Here is a 17,662-nt window from a genome sequence, read left to right on the forward strand (position 1 = left end):
ATATTCGCCTATCCCTAGATAATACAATAATAGTTGTAACCATCTTTACACGAACAAAGACTTATTTTGCCTGGATAAAAAAGTCGTACAGCACCCTGATGAGAATAAAGTCAAACGTCATTGAGGGAAGAAGTCATATTTTCAACAGAGAATTTACAAAATACAACTCTATTCTTGTAAAATTACAATTTTTTTTTCCCGAATGACACTTGTTTTATTGTCATATCAGTGGGAGTACCCTATGCAAATAATACGACATAATTTTTGCCAATTATTTTGCAAACCCCCTTGGTGTCCTCTTCATGACCCCAGCCAGAGACTTATTGCTTAAAATAAAGTACTCCACTTTGAAAATGCCGTAGCAGCTGTTCCCGAGATTTGGTGGGATTGTGGAGTTTATAAAAAGCAGCAACGACGTGGTCAGCAGGGACATGGTGCCTAACAGCCGGAAACACATCTGTCTGCCTCTGTGGAATCTGCTCCTTATCGCAGTCACTCTAAAAAAAGTGTTGCTGATTTCAGTGAGGCTCTCGCTCATATTTAAATCCACAAGCTCTTTGTGGTTGGTCGCTTTTAGACTAGATCACTTATGTAGCAACGGCAGACTAACATTAAAAAAAGCTTTTGGGCATACCCAGATATTTTTTTGTGCTAAGGTTTCCACTGGCCGAATATCCACCCATCCATTTTCGATAGCACTTGTCCTCATTAGGATCATGGGTGGGCTGCAGCCAACCCCATTTGGCTTTAGTTGTGTGATTCAGTCATTAGTATTAAGTATGATGCATGATGTCACTCAAAATGAACTGAAGCAAAAAGAATGTACGGTATATCCCGGTTGAATAAATCCTGAGCTCCATTGTCATAAATGTATTTTCACACATTATTCACTTTATTGAACACGTGAAACTGTACAGATTTCCATGACAGGCATGTCGTGTTGACCAAGGTTGGGAAGATGTTTGAGATCAAGTATAGTATCACCCTGCACTGAGCCGGTTGCTGGTGCGTTAACGATGCTTTTGTAGTCTATTTTGGACTGGGACAAGAGTCAAAATTCAAAATTTGAGTGGGTTTTTACTGGTTTCGGTTGAATACTGTTTCTGGGGAAAAAAAGGGCAAATGATTGAGGAAAAAGTATCATCGTGCAATTATTGCCGGCAGACCTCTGGTTTAACCCTTTCATGCACCACTAATGACAACCTGTAACCCGATAAGCTGTCCACTTTAGTGACTGCTGTCCCTGAAAAGCTTAAAACAGGGCAAGGATGACCCAAGAGAGCATGGTTGGTATTTTTTAATGAACTTTACCATTAATTAGAACACACGTTTATGTCATTAAAATGATGGTGATTTTGGTCAGTGAGTCGTCTCCTGATGTCTTTCTCCAATTCAAGTAGTTTCTCGTAGAGCACCTCGCACATACTGTCGTCAATGTCCATCTGACAGAATACAAACACAGGCCGGGAATCGTTACATTGACTGTACGTAAAACATTCCTCGAGGAAGTTAATGCTGTATTTTTCCGTGAGGGATACTTGCCACCTCTAATTAGATTCAGTACAACAGTAGCATAGAACAAATTCTGCTTTTCCAAAGACAATGCTCAGTTTTCAGCCTCGTGACGGTAATGCACTGAGTTGAAAAATCTATCTGTTATGATTCAAAAGTTCATGAATGTAGAGTGTGCCCTCCTGAACAAATTCAAATCTAATTTCATGTTTGATTGACAATGTGCTACAAACCGCCACGATGCTCAACATGCTTTTCGATTCAATCTGGCAGTGTCATCCAAAATTGAGCATGAATACATTTGTAAAAGCAACATTGGGTGGCACAATTGTCAAATTTCTTCTTGCAAATAAAGTGCTCGATCAGTATAATTGAAATCTTACTGGCCGTGGTTCTGTGTAGTTTGCTCCAAGTCCTGATGTCAAGCTGTGATATTTTGCCCTCGGGTCCAGAGACTCTGGTGTTTGAAGGAACAGCCAATGCTGTGGAAGTCCATATTATTTTACGTTTAAAAATATAATACATTTTAGCATTCAGTTTGACGGGTGATTTGACTTTGTGACATACCAGTGACTCCGCTCCATTATGTGGTGTAAGAGTAAACGTATTAGTGAAGATCCTGATCTGCTCAAAATAGAAAACATGTGACACTTCAGAAAAAACAAAACAAAACAAAACAAAACATGGCACTCACCAACCACATGATTGGCATAATAAAAGTCCAGAAACAGGAGGGCAGGATGCCATAAGTGAGATTGGTCATCACCAGTCCTGGACATATCACAGAGGAGAAAAGCCCCTGGTGGAAAAGAATAAAATGTTTAGACACAGAAAGCCCTCCCAGAAGTTAGTATGCTGTTTCAGTATTATATCAGACAGCGTCTTATTCTAGGGAAATTTCAAAGCGCTTTAATGCGTTTGCAGTGATGTTCAAGTGCCGCGTGTGCAAAAACAAACCCGACTGTTCTTGTGTCTGTTGAGGGCCACACTGAGCATGTCCGAGGCATACTTGGAGGAGCTGTAAGGCTCGGTCCCGTTTTTGTGCTGGATATCCTCAATGCTGAAGGCAGTGCGGCGGGCGTTACTTGAAGAGGTCCACACGACACGTGATGTGTGACCCGGCTCACACAACAGAGGCTCCAGTTCCCTGACCTTGAAGGAAATCAGAGTGTCAAACTTGCAGGATCCGACTTCAACCGGTTTGGATTTGCTGTTGTCCCTCTCAGATGGTAGGTACTTTCATACTGAACAATAATATGTGTTTTTCCAACTTACATTACCCAAATCCAATGACTAGGTTCAAACTGGTTACAATCTGTGTGACCCCTGCACAATCTAATGCGATTCATGCATTTTGCATGAAAGTCATTAAGGTTACAGAACTATCAGACACGGCCCCTCAAGATGAAGCGAGAAACTATAATTAAAAAAATATTAAATTAATTGTTAAACTGCTCTCTATTATGCTTGTAAAAGCAGAATTTCCTTTGAAGGTCTTGGCGTGCCTCATAAAGTGTATTATCTGACTTGTTCGGTTGAGTGTGTACCAGGAGAAAATGACCAAACAGGTTTGTGGCAAAAACTTCCTGCAGACCGTCAGAGTTGAGGTGATCCTGCTGTGTTAAAAGACCCTCCGCTGTTGCAAACATGCTGATGACGTTTCTGTTGAGAGGGACATATTACATCATGACACAGACTGTCAAAAAATGGCCCTGTAGCTTGAACAAAATGAGATTAGTAATAAACTGGACTTTTACCTTGAGAACAAACCTTTGAAGAAAGCTTTTATATCCACTTGTGGATTGGGCATTATTCCTGCATTTAGATACAAAAAGTCAATTCTTTTGTACCTGTGGAGGAAAAAAAAACGCCTAACATTAATTGATCAAGCGTGTTTAATGAGGTCCAGTATCTGCCAAGTCAGTGTCACGAAGAAATGCATCGACCTGGCTTTGAGTTCTCGGGCAGCAGCGAGCACTGACTGCACAGAACCGACATCAAGCTGCAGTAAGTCCACAAGGGCCTCGGAGTGAGACGCCAAAAGGGCAGAACGGGCAGCCTTGGCCCGCTGCATGTTTCTGCATGCCAGACACAAACGGACCTGGATGTGCTCAGCCAGAAGCCTTTCACATAAGGCAAGACCAATACCACTATAAAAAGAAGACACACGGCAATGAGAGATACAAAGACTTGCAGACACTGTTGATGACAGTCGCGGTCAGCGCTTTTGGCACCCGGGCCTTCATCAATTGTAGAAGAATGCCCACATATCTAAAGTGATCACTGGGGGGTAGGCAGCTACATTTGCAGTTTGAGAGGTGTCAGTTCATGTTTGATCACTGTGATTGATTTATGATGACAGCACTCCTTTTAGAAAACAAATGTTTATTCGACGATGACACAACATGGTCGTTTGCCATAAAGGTAGTGTTTTGTTTGTTATTATCGTATCGTGTACTGTTCAAATACTTACTGATGCAAAACAAATGTTGACGTTTTAAATGACTGGCACTACTTTCGAGAAAGTTTACACCAACTCAATTAGTCAGCTACAACGTTTGGTTGTGATGACAAACGCCCAATGACTGCTCTTTGAAATAACGCGTGTACGATGAAGTTACCTGTTCGCGCCGGTCACAATGACAACTTTCTCCATGTCTGCTGAAGGTTGTTTCCGTTGGACTGACAACAGTTTACGCGGGGATGAGGCGGAGGGAATCAGCTTGAGTGGGAGGTCCAGTTCCCGTGGTGCCATGGTTCGATTCCAATGTAAATAAAAGAGCCAATCCACGTGCACGAGGCGAAACATGGTACGAAAGGCTGGCCAATCAGCTTCTAACTACGGCGAAGGACGAGAGCCAAAATTAAAAGAATGGCGAAATCCTCGATTAAAAAAAACCAACACACACATTATTTAGTTGTTATTCTTATGGCTCTTTGCTGGCCGCATGTCTGCTCTGCTTACATTAAAAACGATCACGTGTTCATGTGGCCGTCAAGAGGTGGAGCAATTTTAGGAAATATATGTACAGGCGTTTCAATTTTTGTTCTACAGTAATCCCAAATGGAGCAAATTCGTTGTCTCAATTGGGTACTATTCAGCTAAAGTACTTTTGGCCTCATTGGCATTATCAATCAGGGCTACGAAATAGCAGAATAATAACGAAACCGTTTTTTTTTAAATAAGAGACTAAACGTTTGCACACACAATAGTACAATGACCAGTATTTTAAATTGTGTTTCTTCTGAATGATCATGATTTGGTATTTCCCAATGTGTGTATAAATTGTTAACATAAAAAACACAAAAAACACAAATTGTTCGCAGCAAGTTATTTAATAAAACAAGCCCAAAATGGCTAAAAGCGACACAGGCCTGAGTATTTACCAAAATATAACAAATCTGAGAACAGCGTGCAGAGAGACAAATTAAATCTACTCTTTCATTGCCGTTCAGTAGATTAAGCAAGTCAAAACGTCCCAAAGTGTCACATGAGTGTCCTTTATTGTGTGAACTTGAATATTTTTTTTATACTTTATTTATTCCTACAAAGTAACGAATACTGAAACTTTGTATATTGCTTCATGTTCCAATCATAAGAATCATTAGAATTATAAAGCCAACATTCCAATGCTGTTTAATAAGGTCTCACAACTACACTTACCTTTTCTAAAAATAAAATAAAATATCACATCATTCAAGGGTTAGACAAATGTATGAAAATACAAAGCTGCACAAATGTGTTTCAAACCCCAATAATAATAACTCAAACCTATAAATAGACACCAAATAGACAATGAAAATATTATAAATAAGAATGAGTAATTCAATATGACAATAGTACTGTATAAAAGGTATATTCAGTTGCACGCCACACATATATACAGTCCCTTTGTCGCAAAGTAGTTTAAAACAACTGGATAACATTTGCAGGGTTGACTGTGACTCAACATTTATACAGAACAATTTGCGAGTGGGCAGGCTGTGCTTAGCAGATGTCCTGTGGGTTACGCCTGGTGCTCCACCAACTGACTGTGTATGTCCTGAAAGCTCGGCCTGTGTTTGGCATTTCTCCTCCAGCAACTCAACATCAACTCATAGACGGCATCGGGGCAATGAGGTGGCTGGGGCAGGTAGACCTTGAAAAATTGAAAATTTGCCATTGAAATCAAATTTCATTCAGATATACAGAGTATCTGATCAATCTAACATTTCGGTGACATATAAGCAGTGTTGCCGCAGTTACCTTGAAAAAAAGGATGACTTGCTTTAAAAAATAACTAAGTCAGATTACACATAATTTTAATAGTTAGATTCAGCACATACATTTTATTTATACATTGTTTTTACAACGGTTATTGAAGCTAGATAACACTCTGTTGATAACACACTGTGCTGTTGTTTTTAGCTCACACAAACAAACAAAAAATAGCGACTGTATTTCTAGCTTGAAAGCATAAATCACTCTTACTTCCTCAATTGCTGCTTATGTGGTATAATATATCCTTTATTTGTCCCACACTTGGGAAATTTACAATGGTATGGACACATGAGTCGTCAAATGTTGAACATGTGACATGACACATACGTCATGTCATTTCCTCAGACAGGAACGCAAAGTTGAATTTTTCAAATTGTAAATATTGGAGTTTACCTCCCTTACATGTTCCTCAACATACAGTTATTGGTTGAGTGCCATCAGCGAGTACTACGGTGTTAGGAATCAAGTGTTCTTCCTGCATTGTATGATTCATTTACCTTTTTATTTGCCGCATGCCCAATATGTGCGTCAGAAGTATGTGCTATTTATTTCAGTCTCAATGGTGTAACCCTAACCTCAGTCGTTATGCACATTTTGGTGCAACGCATTACCAACATCACTGCATGTAAGTTTGGGTAACAATATTCTATAAAGTGTACAAAAGTATGCCGCTCACCTGTTTGCCTTGGTCCCTGAAGAACTCGCCTGTGTTTTCAATGACCTGCTCATCAGAGAGGTGGGCGTACGGCTGCTTCTTGCAAAGAGTCAAAACCTCCCACAAAGTCACCCCGAATGCCCACACGTCACTAGCCATGGTGAATTTACCCTGGAAATCAGATGTGTAATCATAATAAAAGGATATATTGAGAGCATTTTTTTAAGCACACATGTACAGTCATGATATCATAGTCTGGTTGCGCTATTGTCACCACTGCACTTATTGACTTGTCATGACATCCTACTATTGGAGGAAGTCCCAAATAGAAGTCAGGTAAAAGGGAAGAAAAGTGGTGACCGAATGGTGGTGAAATGTTTTTTCATTGCCTGGAGGTGGACTGAGCCACTCTTGTTTTATTTAAACGGTTTCCTCACCAGCAGAATGCTTTCCCAGGACATCCAGCGGATTGGCAGCACAGCTCGGCCCTGGATCCGAAAGTAGTCGCCGCGATACAGGTTGCGACTCATGCCGAAATCTGCGATCTTTATGGTGTAGTTCTTTCCAACCAAACAGTTCCGTGTGGCCAGGTCACGATGGACGAAGTTGAGAGAGTTCAAGTACTTCATACCGGAGGCTATCTGCACGGCCATGTCTATCAGTTTGCTGTAGCTAAAGAGTAAAGATATAAAATGAGTGTTTGAAAAAAAATCTGATTCGTTGATTAATCAACCAAATAATCGACAAAGTAATCGATTGTTAAAAACAAAGTCCAAATTTAAGTTCTGTTCAGTCAGTAAAGTTCTGAGGTCAGCAGACTTGGGTCGGTTAGCAGAGACCAGAGTTCAAAGCAAACACGGTGCATCAGCATCAGGCTGTCATGCTGCATGCAAATGGAATAAGTGTTTCAATGCTGGATTTATTTTTTTTTTTTGTAATTTCATCATGTAAAAATCTTTCAACTCGGACAATTTCTGATACAGCACCGAAATGTCTGCTGTCACAATAAATATGGAAGGATATGGCATCTACCTGACCATCTTCCTGTCTTCTTTCTCCTCCTGTCCCGCTTCACAGTCCTCATCATCCACCTCCTTTAGTCTGAGATGGCAGAGGAACTGATTGAGGTCTCCATTCTCCATGTACTCCGTAATCATACAAAGAGGGTCTGTGTCCACGCAGACAGCCAGCAGACGGACAATGTTGGGGTCCATCAGGCGAGACATGATTCGGATCTCCTCCAGGAAATCCTTCCTAAGGTGTGGCACACAAAAATATGAATTGGATCCATACACTTGACTTGTACGCACTGTTGGGAAGTAATGAAGCATAAATATGAATTTTTGGCCATCCAATGACCTTTTCTATGATCTATCCATTTTCAATACCGCGTATCCTGAACAGGGTCACGGAGTTGCTGGAGCCTGTCCCAGCTGATTTCAGGCGGAAGGCGGACGACACGCCAGTCAGTCACAGGGCACACGTAGGGACCAACAACTATTCACACTCACATCCACACCGTCACTGAGTGGGACCATGACACCATTAGCGACTGACTTTTTTATTTGATTCATTCATTTTTACTTTTGCACTTACCGGCGGTAAGTACATTCCCGAGTTTCTTTCTTTTCTTTTTTAAAACCTTTCCTCGAATGAATAATTTGAATCAGTACTTTTACTTTTAAAGCTTTTTTTTTGTTGTACATGTGAGTACTTTCAGCCCCGCTTGAATGAAAGGGAATTGGCTGGCTACATAGAAATGTTGGATTAATTTTCTCAATTTTTATTTATTATTTTTAAGTGGTTGCACAAAATAAAATCATCTGGAGCCAGATACATTTTTCAAGTAGGTGTATAGTTTACTGAAAGATTTACCTGGATTCAAATAATAATAATAATAATACATTTGATTTATAAGTGCCTTTCAAAACACTCAACAATCAGGAACAAGAACAATAAAACCACAGATAACATTATAAATGATTTTATTTCGTCCACTTGATGAAATAAAATGGAGTCAATTCAGCATGTTTTTTTGTTCATTTGTTAAGTGTTGCTACCTTGCATTCTTGTTGGCATCTTCTCGCAGTGTTTTAACAGCTACTAGTAAGGGTGTTCGGTTCGTCCCTTCTCCAGATGAGTCGTCATCTAAAAAGGCCTGCATGCCTTCTGCTTCACACAAGTGCACCTAAAAAAAACAAAATACATTTTGAATGTCGCTGCATTTCCAAACACAAAGCGGCACAGATGCACAAACGCACCTCTCCAAACTGTCCCTCTCCCAGTTTCTCTTTGAACGTGAGTTTGTCTCTGGGAAACTCTCTCATGGATGGATCTGCGCCAGCCAAGATATTGAGGTTGACAGCTGTGACGGAGTGGCCGTTGCTGTCGGAGCCCTGCAGGCTGATGATGTCGGCCTCTGCATAGTGGGGGGCGGCATCCGAACCACCGGTTGCAAGAGTCCTGTAGGAGCTGCTCGGTCCTAATGCGGAAGACACATGCAAAGACGTCATTACGGTGGGGACAAGTTGAGAAAATCAGAATGGATTCAGTGACGAAGGCTGCAAACTTTTGGGAATTTTCCAAAGCTGGAGAAGTCATAGGAATGTATGCAAATAAGTTGTCATTGTACAGAGGGGGGGGGGGGGCAGGAAAAAATATCTACAAAATTGAAGGTTGGCTCTTCCTACAGAACTTTATTAGAAGTGAGGAAATTATATTGTTTTATAATCCTGACTAAAACAACTTGACTCACAACCATTGCCCGAAAGGGTAGAGAAAGAACTTCATTGGGTCTTTCCGTTTAGAATTTTTATGGGGACTTTGTTGGTGTTTTTGACTGGTGGTTTTGTCACTTTGTAAAGCTTTGGGTTGACTGGTGGGTCATGTTTACCTCAACATGAATAGTTTCTTTTTTGCTTTTTTTCAAAGACAAAACAAAATATGCTTGACTGGGATACACACTCAAAAACCCTGAGTAGTTTTCTTCACTCATTCACTTGGTAGCTGTGGAGTTTGAGCAGATTGGGTTATTTTTTTTTACCAACTTTCAATTAAATTGTCCCTCCATTGCCAGAAATTCCTGTGGAAATGTTCCAATCTGGAATATTTTTAACATTCGCCACCTTCCGATAATTTCCTGGAAGATTTTGATTCCTCATGCAACCATGTGTGTGCGTGCGTGTGTGTGTGTGTGTGTGTGTGTGTGTGTGTGTGTGTGTGTGTGTGTGTGTGTGTGTGTGTGTGTGTGTGTGTGTGTGTGTGTAAGACCTCACCCAGGTGTTCTGGGAAATGTGCAAACTCGGGTAGTCTCCGGATGAGGCGGGATGGCTCCTGGTAGTCGGCGCAAAGGGGGAAGATCCTCTCATAGGTGGAGTTGGAGGTGGAGAGAGAAGAGGAGAGAGAGGAGCGCTGGAAGGAAAAGGCCCGAGTCTGAAGCGCGAGACGGGCTGTGAGTTCCTCATCCAGAATCCGCCGTGATGCCTTTAGCATTAAAACAGGTAATAGTTGCCACTTTAACTATTGCCAATGCATACACGGAAAATGATTGCACTCAAATGACCGTTTTCGCACCTTTTCAAGCATTTTTTGCCACACCTGCCGCCACAAGATGATAACTATGATGGTCAAAAGGATAGCGATAATAGCCACCAAGCAGCCAATCAGGATCCTTGTATTGCTGTCATCCACCTTGTGAGTTGGATCATCCCCTAAATCGAATGGGAAATGAGAATTAAATGACTTGAACACAACTCGATTCACGGTTAAGGTTTAATCTGAAAATCTACCAGCAGGGGGCACTGTCTGCTTACACAGAAAACGAGCTAACCAGTTTTGGCTTCTTTATTCAACTAACTGCCCTTGAGGATTGAATCGACCATGGTGGACCAGATCGAGATGTTTTGCACCAATTCTATTGAAGCAATGAACTGTAGAGTTTTGTCGACACACGCAATACATCCAGTCAGTAAACATCTATTGTCTGTTGGGCCTTCTTTAGAAGTCCGTGAGTGAACCAAACCTAACCTGGCAGCCCGTTTGTTGGGTGTCCATGTTTTCGAGGAGTCAAAGATGTGTTGTACACCGCTGAGCCTGACAGTGGGGAAAAACAAGGGAGAAGATAAAGATAAATATTGGGAAAATACGAAAGGAGAGAAACACTGAATGCACCTGATTGGAAGGCGACTTCGCTGAACAGCATCCAGAGGTCATTGAAGTGAAAGCGGCATTTGATGGCGATGGCGGTACGGTCCCCGAGGGGCACGGTGACAAAACGGGCTCTTTGGCTCACGGAGTCGACAGGTGGCCTGAAGGTCACCGGGTCGGATTCCCAGTTTGAGCCCGACCGGAAATAACAAGTGGCCTGCCTGAACATCCGGACCCCTCGACTGAACATATTGTTACAGTGAACCTGCGGATGACAACTAGGAAATATGAAGCTAAAGCAGTTTGTTTCTTTCAAACTTCCATTTCTACATTTTGTCTTGTTACCTTCACTGAGGTGAAATTTCGGATGTGGTCGAACTCAAAAGTCATTTCCACGTAACCTTTGGGGGAGCTGCGGTTGCTCCATCCCACGTAGTCGTACCCCGGCCACATACCATACATGCGACTCTGGAGAAAATCATCCAGACCCCAAGTTCCATCGGTCAGCTGGCCCAGACCCTTTGTCATTCTAGTTAGGAGAAAAATATGTAAACATATATGCAATATTTCACCACAGGAGAGTCGACTCCTCACATCATTTCATCAGAGCCATTTGCAACAGAAGTGAGTAAACCCTTGTGTGAAAATGTTCAATTAGCCATTTTCCCTGCCGGGTGTCATGTGACCTCTTCAATAATTTATGTGGCCACCATTATTTCCCGGCCTTCGCCTTCAACTGATTTCTGTTTTTATTTTATTTTAAATGTAAAATGTTGGGCAGGCCCATGAGATAGTGGTTTTCTCCACACTTCAACCGACAAACATGCTTTCTTAATCATTATCAGGCAGGTGTGATACTTTGTCTTGTGGCCTTGATGACCCAAAGGGGAATTATCACGGTCAGATATATATTCAATTTATATGTAAAAAAAGGCGCATTATTAGTGGTAGCTCAAGACTTTTGTCCATGTGACGTGTGTGGAATGTCCTCACTTCTCAGCTGATACTCCGTCATACACAGAGTCATTCAAGTAGACATCTAGTCCTCGATGGACGATTTGGTGCCCCACTGGGATGCTGTAAGACATCAGACCATCTAAAAGCAAAACAGAGATAGTGTAACGCTTGGGAATTCATCAGTTGGATTCATCAAAATATCAAACTGATATTGGCGAGTGAAAAGCTTCTGACTAACCAAGCCATTCACAGCCGTAGAGCTCAACTCTCATGCACACAATCAAAGAGTGGTCAGTCACTGGCATGAAGCGCACATATTGAGCGATAATAGGAGGCTCCAGATCCTTCAGCACCACATCGTATGCGTTCCTGTTTCCCTCAATGACCTAGTGGAGCACAGGCAGATTAAGACTGAACACAGCCGAGGTGGAAATGACTTCATCAGCATTATTGACACGTACCAAAGTATACCTCTCTTCAAATAATATTGAAAAGGTTTTCTGAAATACTGTCTCAGTGGATTGATGATGTCTTGTCTGATGTTCTTTACTTGTTTTTGTCCAGACATAGAACCCGGGGGGCACATAAAAGGGGGGGGGAGACTTTTTTTTTGTGCCCTGTGCAAGTCGAATACAAAGTGCAGTATAACTGTGTGTATAGATGGAGTTTTATTTCTTTGGGTAATTTCGTAGATAAGCGAGTTTGTGCCGTTGTGGGAGTGAGCACAGCCGACTTGATTCCTGACCAATTGAAAAGGCTTCCGTCATTCCCATTAAATTCAGCACAGGAAAGGCGTGCGGTCTACATGGCGGGGAAGAAGAAACCTTTTTTCTTCTCCGCTAAGAGCAACCCCCGTGTACAAAGTAAATGCGGCACAAACAAAAGCATGTGAGACATGCGGGACGATGTGATATCTCATGTTTGGTCTGGATCTAGCATAACAGACTCGTTGGAATCCGTGCAGGAGATCGGTGCGCGCAAAGTATGTTTATAAGGAACAGCAAGATCTCCACTTGCGGATCACATGAAGTTAGCTACACAGTGAGCACTTTGATTCTTCCTCCGTTTTAGCAATATAGTCAAGATGATTAAAATGAAAATTGTTGTTGTAATCATCTTGACTTTATCTTTGAATTAAATGCTACCGTGATTCAGAAAGTTTGATCAGTGTGATGTCATATTAACGAATGAAATAGAGCACAGGTGTCAAACTCAAGGCCCGGGGGCCAGACTTGGCCCACCACATCATTTTATGTGGCCCGCAAAAGCAAATCAAACATGTCAAATTCCATAATGCTTGCTAAAGTATGAACCAAAATTCCAAATTGTCATATGTAATCCACCATAACAGTCATTATTCTTGACTTCTATTTTAAAACTAGTTATTCATCAATTTGTTGTGCGCTGTGCATGTAATATGTGGAGGTGATTCAACATGAATATGGTTTCCCAAATTCATAAAGGCCCTCCAAGGCAAACCGTAACTACAATGTGGCCTGCGGCAAAAATGAGTTTGACATCCCTCAAATAGAATGACATCCACCACACAGAACGGAGTACAGAATCTGTCTGCATGTGCCTGGATCAAGACCACCAAAATCATATTACACCACCTAAGTCACAACTTGAGCCTGCTTTTATTGGAGTTAAACTCTAGTCTGCTTTCTGTCACCAAATTGTCAGGTGCTCCGAGGGTGTGTGATAAAAAAATGCCCTCAGTCCAGTGTAACGCCCAGTCAGGCCAAATTCCCAAACACGGTAAACTACCGGTAGACTTGCCGCCTTCTGAAAAATGAGGCGCTCACCTGATGGCCTTTCCGATTACTCCAGCCCACCCATTTGCTGCCATCACGGCTGTAGTTGATCCTGTATCGCTGGGCAAATTCATTCCCCATGCCGTCAGCATGGCGTCCTTGTGTGCCCACCAACGTAATGAAATGCAGCGATCGTAGGTCCACCTGCAGATATTCTTTATGGCCGTCAGATTCGGATAAAACGTCGGGGCACCAGGCGCCATCTCCGTCCCCGTTGTCAAAATCAAGTCTGTCGCAGGGCAAAGACGATCAGTTTGAGAAATACAAATAACAAAAAGGACGCATACAAAAGCCAGCCTTCCAAGACCCACACGTACAAGACGGCTTTCAGGATTGAAAAATGACACTTGGATAAAATAAACAAAAACATGCCTCCCGAATTTTGCAGCAGTTGACTCAGACCACTGACTGGAAGCGGAAATGTCCTCATCCTGAATCTGCCCACCGGTCATACCAAGAGGATAGCGACACATTTCTACAAACACACAAAGCATCCTTGATACATGAATACATTCGCATACCATATGGATTTGTATACAGTCTACGTATTTACAAGTGAAGTGTGGAGGTGAGTTGTGTGTGTGACTGTGTGCCCGTGTGCGTGTGTGTTTTCCCTTCCTGTAGCCCTGCAAGGCCTCTAGAGCGAAACAGAGGCGTCACTGTGTTAAGTGCCAGTCTTAGGACGCTCGCTCTTCACTGTTGGTTTCCCCTTTCCAGAGTTCCACCACATCCACGTAAGGCACATGTTGAAACTTGTAATGTCAAGTTTTGAACTTCAATTGGAACAAAATCAGAACGCTTCGAATGTCACAGCCTCGCCGTTCTGTACCTGCGCTACTGCTGGTTCCTACCTGCTAATTAAAGCAAGCTGTCCATTTCCCCACTCAAACATCTGTTTAATTCGAGCGGCGGGACAAATCCACCTTATGCTGTGAAAGTATTCAAAGTGGGGAGCGTCTGTGTGCTGCCCACGACTACGCCTAAAAACCGCGTGTGAAAGGTCTGACTGTTTGGGCGTTATTTGCTGTCTTCCATTGGGTAAACCATACACACGCACACACTCGTCTCCACTTTAAGCCCACCCACCTGATATTGCTTTCATTATAACCCTCCTGCCATTATATCTCTATATGCAAAGGTTATTTTCACCTCATGTGAGCCTCATCTTCACTGGGTGGTTTGATCACCTAGGAATGTAAACTAACTTTTACAACTTGTCAACTTGCCACTGCTGAATTGTACCTCTTGCAAATTTCTCCGCACACACACACACATACATACATAAATATCTACCTGGGTTAACTTGACAATGTATGGCGGCAGCAAGCAGGATGAAGACAACACGGCGTGCATTCTCTTTCACCGCCATGACTTTTGTCGCTCCCCGGGCGGCTGCACACCTGCAGCAAAACAGAAATATGTGGAGAAAATCCAAGCAAACAACATTTAGGGCAGCCGACAACTACTATTATTGATCGAGCACATTTCCTCCACAAAGAGAAAAGCTTTTTCAAATGAGTAAAAGAATATACACTGACAACATTTAAACACATTTACAAGTAAAAGAAGGAAGGAAATTAAAAGTAGCTTTTTAAAATGAGTAGAAAAGTGATTTTAAAAATATTTAAAAGATATTAATGAAAGGAATGTGGGAAAAAAAGCTCACAGTTCTCTTGGCAACCTTCTTTCATTTGCTAAATGCCACTTTAGAACACATTTCAATTGCATTGGTCAACATTTTTTTACATTAAAAAAAAAATCAGATGCCAGTAAACTTCTTATTATATAATTTTTATTTTTTGCAGTGATTCAGAATCTGATCACACATTTTTCTCTAGAACATAAAGTTTTAATAATAATAATAATAATAATAATAATATGCAATATAGTAGTGTATTTTGTAATATTTATAAATTAAAGTTTAGGTTCAGCAACAGTAGGGTTATATTTGTTTCCAGGAACACCATAGCTAATGGATTACAATTCATTGTAAAATCCGTATTGCACAACCTTTGATGGGTAAAATAAACCATGACATGAAAATGAAAATCTTATGATGGAAAAAACCCCCCAAATAAACCCCATCATAAAAGACATTCTTGAAATCAGTGTCAAAATGATGTTTGCGGACACATAAAGCCATCTCTGCTTCCAATTTGCTGTTGACCAATATTATTAGTTCCATCTATGAAATCACTGCACAGAAACAAAAAGAAGATACGATTTTCCAATATAACGATTGGATGAGCTGGCCTGGCCTCCTGTGAGCCGACTTCCTCTCACGTGTTATCCTGCATGATGCAACTCCGTGCACACACAGTGTCTTCATACAATGCAAGCCAACTTACACTTTGAAAATTAACATGGCGACTGGTATTAAAAGGATGCTCTTCAAAATACAAATTCGACTTACTTGTGTTTGCCTTTGCTGCTAGGAAGCCATCAGTCTCGGCAAATAGTCCTCATCTGGACTGTTCTTGACTTTATGGGAGTAGAAATAAGTGAGAAAGAGAGAGAGAGGGAGAGGAAACGAAGGCTGGTGGAAAGAAACAGAGAAAATAACACACTTTGGGGTTTTGAGGGGGAGGTCAACCTCCCAGAATTCCACCTGATTCACAAACGGTTGAAATTATGATCTGTAGAGGCAGAGAAGTGGGTCTGCTGAGTCTCGGATTCGGATCCCTCCCACATCCCAAAACACATGCACGTTCAGTTCAATGAAGAGTCTGTAACAAACTGGAGTGAAAGGGCACAACTGTTGATATTGCTTCAGTTTCACCCTCATGTATATTTAATATGCGATGGAACGCTTTCTCGCTGTCATTTATTTTTTTAACACGCTGCCACCGCGTGCCAATGAGCATAAATTCCATGTTTCTCCCATTTGTCATATTTCCATGATTGCCCTGCTAATACAGCATTACTCTCAAAAGTTTCCGTCATACCAGCAAAAAGAAAAATCAGTCAACTAAGAGGATATACTGTATCCTCTTTGGAGCCTAATGTGGAACATTTTGAGCAAATCCATCTCCATATATTATTTTGAGATCTTTCACTTCAAAAGAAAAAATGTTGCTCTAATGCTCTAAAGTGCAATAGTGAGTGGATGATTTGACTCGGGGTTATCCTCTGAACCGGAACAGCGAAAGCGAAGAGCCGCTCCGCTGTTGTGGCCAAAGAGAAACATCACTGGTGTGAGGAGGTGGCTTTGTTTTAACATCAAATGAAAGTAGGAGTCAGCTCCTGAGGGTCCACCCACTCTCACTATCAAGTGTCAGCAGTTACGCCACTGGCGAGCTGCCCGCGGCCAAGGCAATGGCTGATTTTTCACACGTCCCATAGCCAATCTGCAGTCTTAGATCAGTGCTACATCAAGTTTGCGCACTTGGGAATTCTTGGCTGGCATCCTTCTATGGGGCCGTCACGAACAGAAGTCAGGAGTACCTCGGACGCAAACATTTTCAAAGGCTCTCATACTCATTCCTGACATATTTCTCACACGACTAAAACACACATCTCGGTCGACGGTAGCTATCATTTGAATGGATTTCCGTGTAGATGTGTACAAGGATTTCAGTGGTGTGCGTGTGAGTGCGCCAGTATCGTGCAGTGCTTCTCAAAATGCAAAATGCAAAAAAAGTACCACTTGCTCAAACGGTACATGAAAGAATCACTGTAATACCGTATTGGCCCGAATATAAGATGGCCCTGATTATAAGACGCCCCCCTCTTTTTCGAGACTCAAGTTTGAAAAAAGACCTTTTGAACACCACATTAATTTTTATACAAAAAATAATTACAGTACATCTGAAACAAATGATTATAACAATATATTTTAAAGACAAAGCATGTACCTTTGCCCCATTCAAATCTAAAGTGCATTCACATTCGTAAATGAATGGCTTCTGGTTTTTGAAATGTAAATTACATCATGACTTCTCATCAGCTGCCGGTTAACCTGGCCGATCTTCGACCCACTTTTGTCCAGATTGCCACTACGTTTCTCCATTTTCTGTAATCGCTTCTATTATTTTCTTCTCTTTTCCTTCTTACCGCTATTTTTTATTTTTCTTCTTCGTGCAACCGCTATTTTTCATTCTTCGTGGCTCACTTTGGCCTGGGGAGTCAAGTTCAGCATTCGCTTAAATGATATCTGGCGCCATCTAGCGTTGTGAATGGGTATAATGTCTAGACCCCGAATATAAAACTATTTCACTGCAAAAAACACCGTCTTATATTCGGGCCAAAACGGTAATTTTAGGTTTTAACTTTGTACAACAATACAGAGGCTTGAATTTTTCTTGAATCAACTCCAGG

The 17,662-nt window shown here is 41.6% G+C and overlaps 2 protein-coding genes across 4 annotated transcripts; both read right to left on the reverse strand.

Moving 5' to 3' along the window:
- Window positions 1–1,303: 1,303 nt before the first annotated feature.
- Window positions 1,304–4,300, reverse strand: LOC127616845 (3-keto-steroid reductase/17-beta-hydroxysteroid dehydrogenase 7-like). Of its 2 annotated transcripts, XM_052088647.1 has the most exons (9): window positions 4,134–4,300; window positions 3,459–3,662; window positions 3,270–3,362; window positions 3,060–3,174; window positions 2,470–2,664; window positions 2,207–2,311; window positions 2,080–2,136; window positions 1,896–1,994; window positions 1,304–1,442 (listed from the first exon to the last, which is right to left on the reverse strand). In XM_052088647.1, the coding sequence occupies exons 1-9, from the start codon at window positions 4,265–4,267 to the stop codon at window positions 1,314–1,316; spliced, it is 1,131 nt and encodes a 376-aa protein (XP_051944607.1). In that variant the 5' UTR covers window positions 4,268–4,300; the 3' UTR covers window positions 1,304–1,313. The 2 variants fall into 2 exon arrangements, with proteins under 2 accessions (XP_051944607.1, XP_051944608.1); XM_052088648.1 differs by lacking the exon at window positions 2,470–2,664.
- Window positions 4,301–5,008: 708 nt separating this feature from the next.
- LOC127616831 (discoidin domain-containing receptor 2-like) lies at window positions 5,009–17,109 on the reverse strand. Of its 2 annotated transcripts, XM_052088623.1 has the most exons (17): window positions 15,759–17,109; window positions 14,639–14,745; window positions 13,718–13,820; window positions 13,337–13,574; window positions 11,770–11,917; window positions 11,568–11,670; window positions 10,920–11,103; window positions 10,599–10,839; window positions 10,455–10,520; window positions 10,002–10,138; window positions 9,704–9,911; window positions 8,690–8,910; window positions 8,489–8,616; window positions 7,461–7,682; window positions 6,866–7,100; window positions 6,450–6,599; window positions 5,009–5,651 (listed from the first exon to the last, which is right to left on the reverse strand). In XM_052088623.1, exons 2-17 carry the CDS (start codon window positions 14,712–14,714, stop codon window positions 5,520–5,522), a joined length of 2,592 nt encoding a protein of 863 aa, XP_051944583.1. In that variant the 5' UTR covers window positions 14,715–14,745; window positions 15,759–17,109; the 3' UTR covers window positions 5,009–5,519. The 2 variants fall into 2 exon arrangements, with proteins under 2 accessions (XP_051944583.1, XP_051944582.1); XM_052088622.1 differs by having other exon boundaries at window positions 10,455–10,839.
- Window positions 17,110–17,662: the final 553 nt, after the last annotated feature.

This window comes from Hippocampus zosterae, chromosome 15 (assembly GCF_025434085.1).
Source record: "Hippocampus zosterae strain Florida chromosome 15, ASM2543408v3, whole genome shotgun sequence".
NCBI lineage: Eukaryota > Metazoa > Chordata > Actinopteri > Syngnathiformes > Syngnathidae > Hippocampus > Hippocampus zosterae.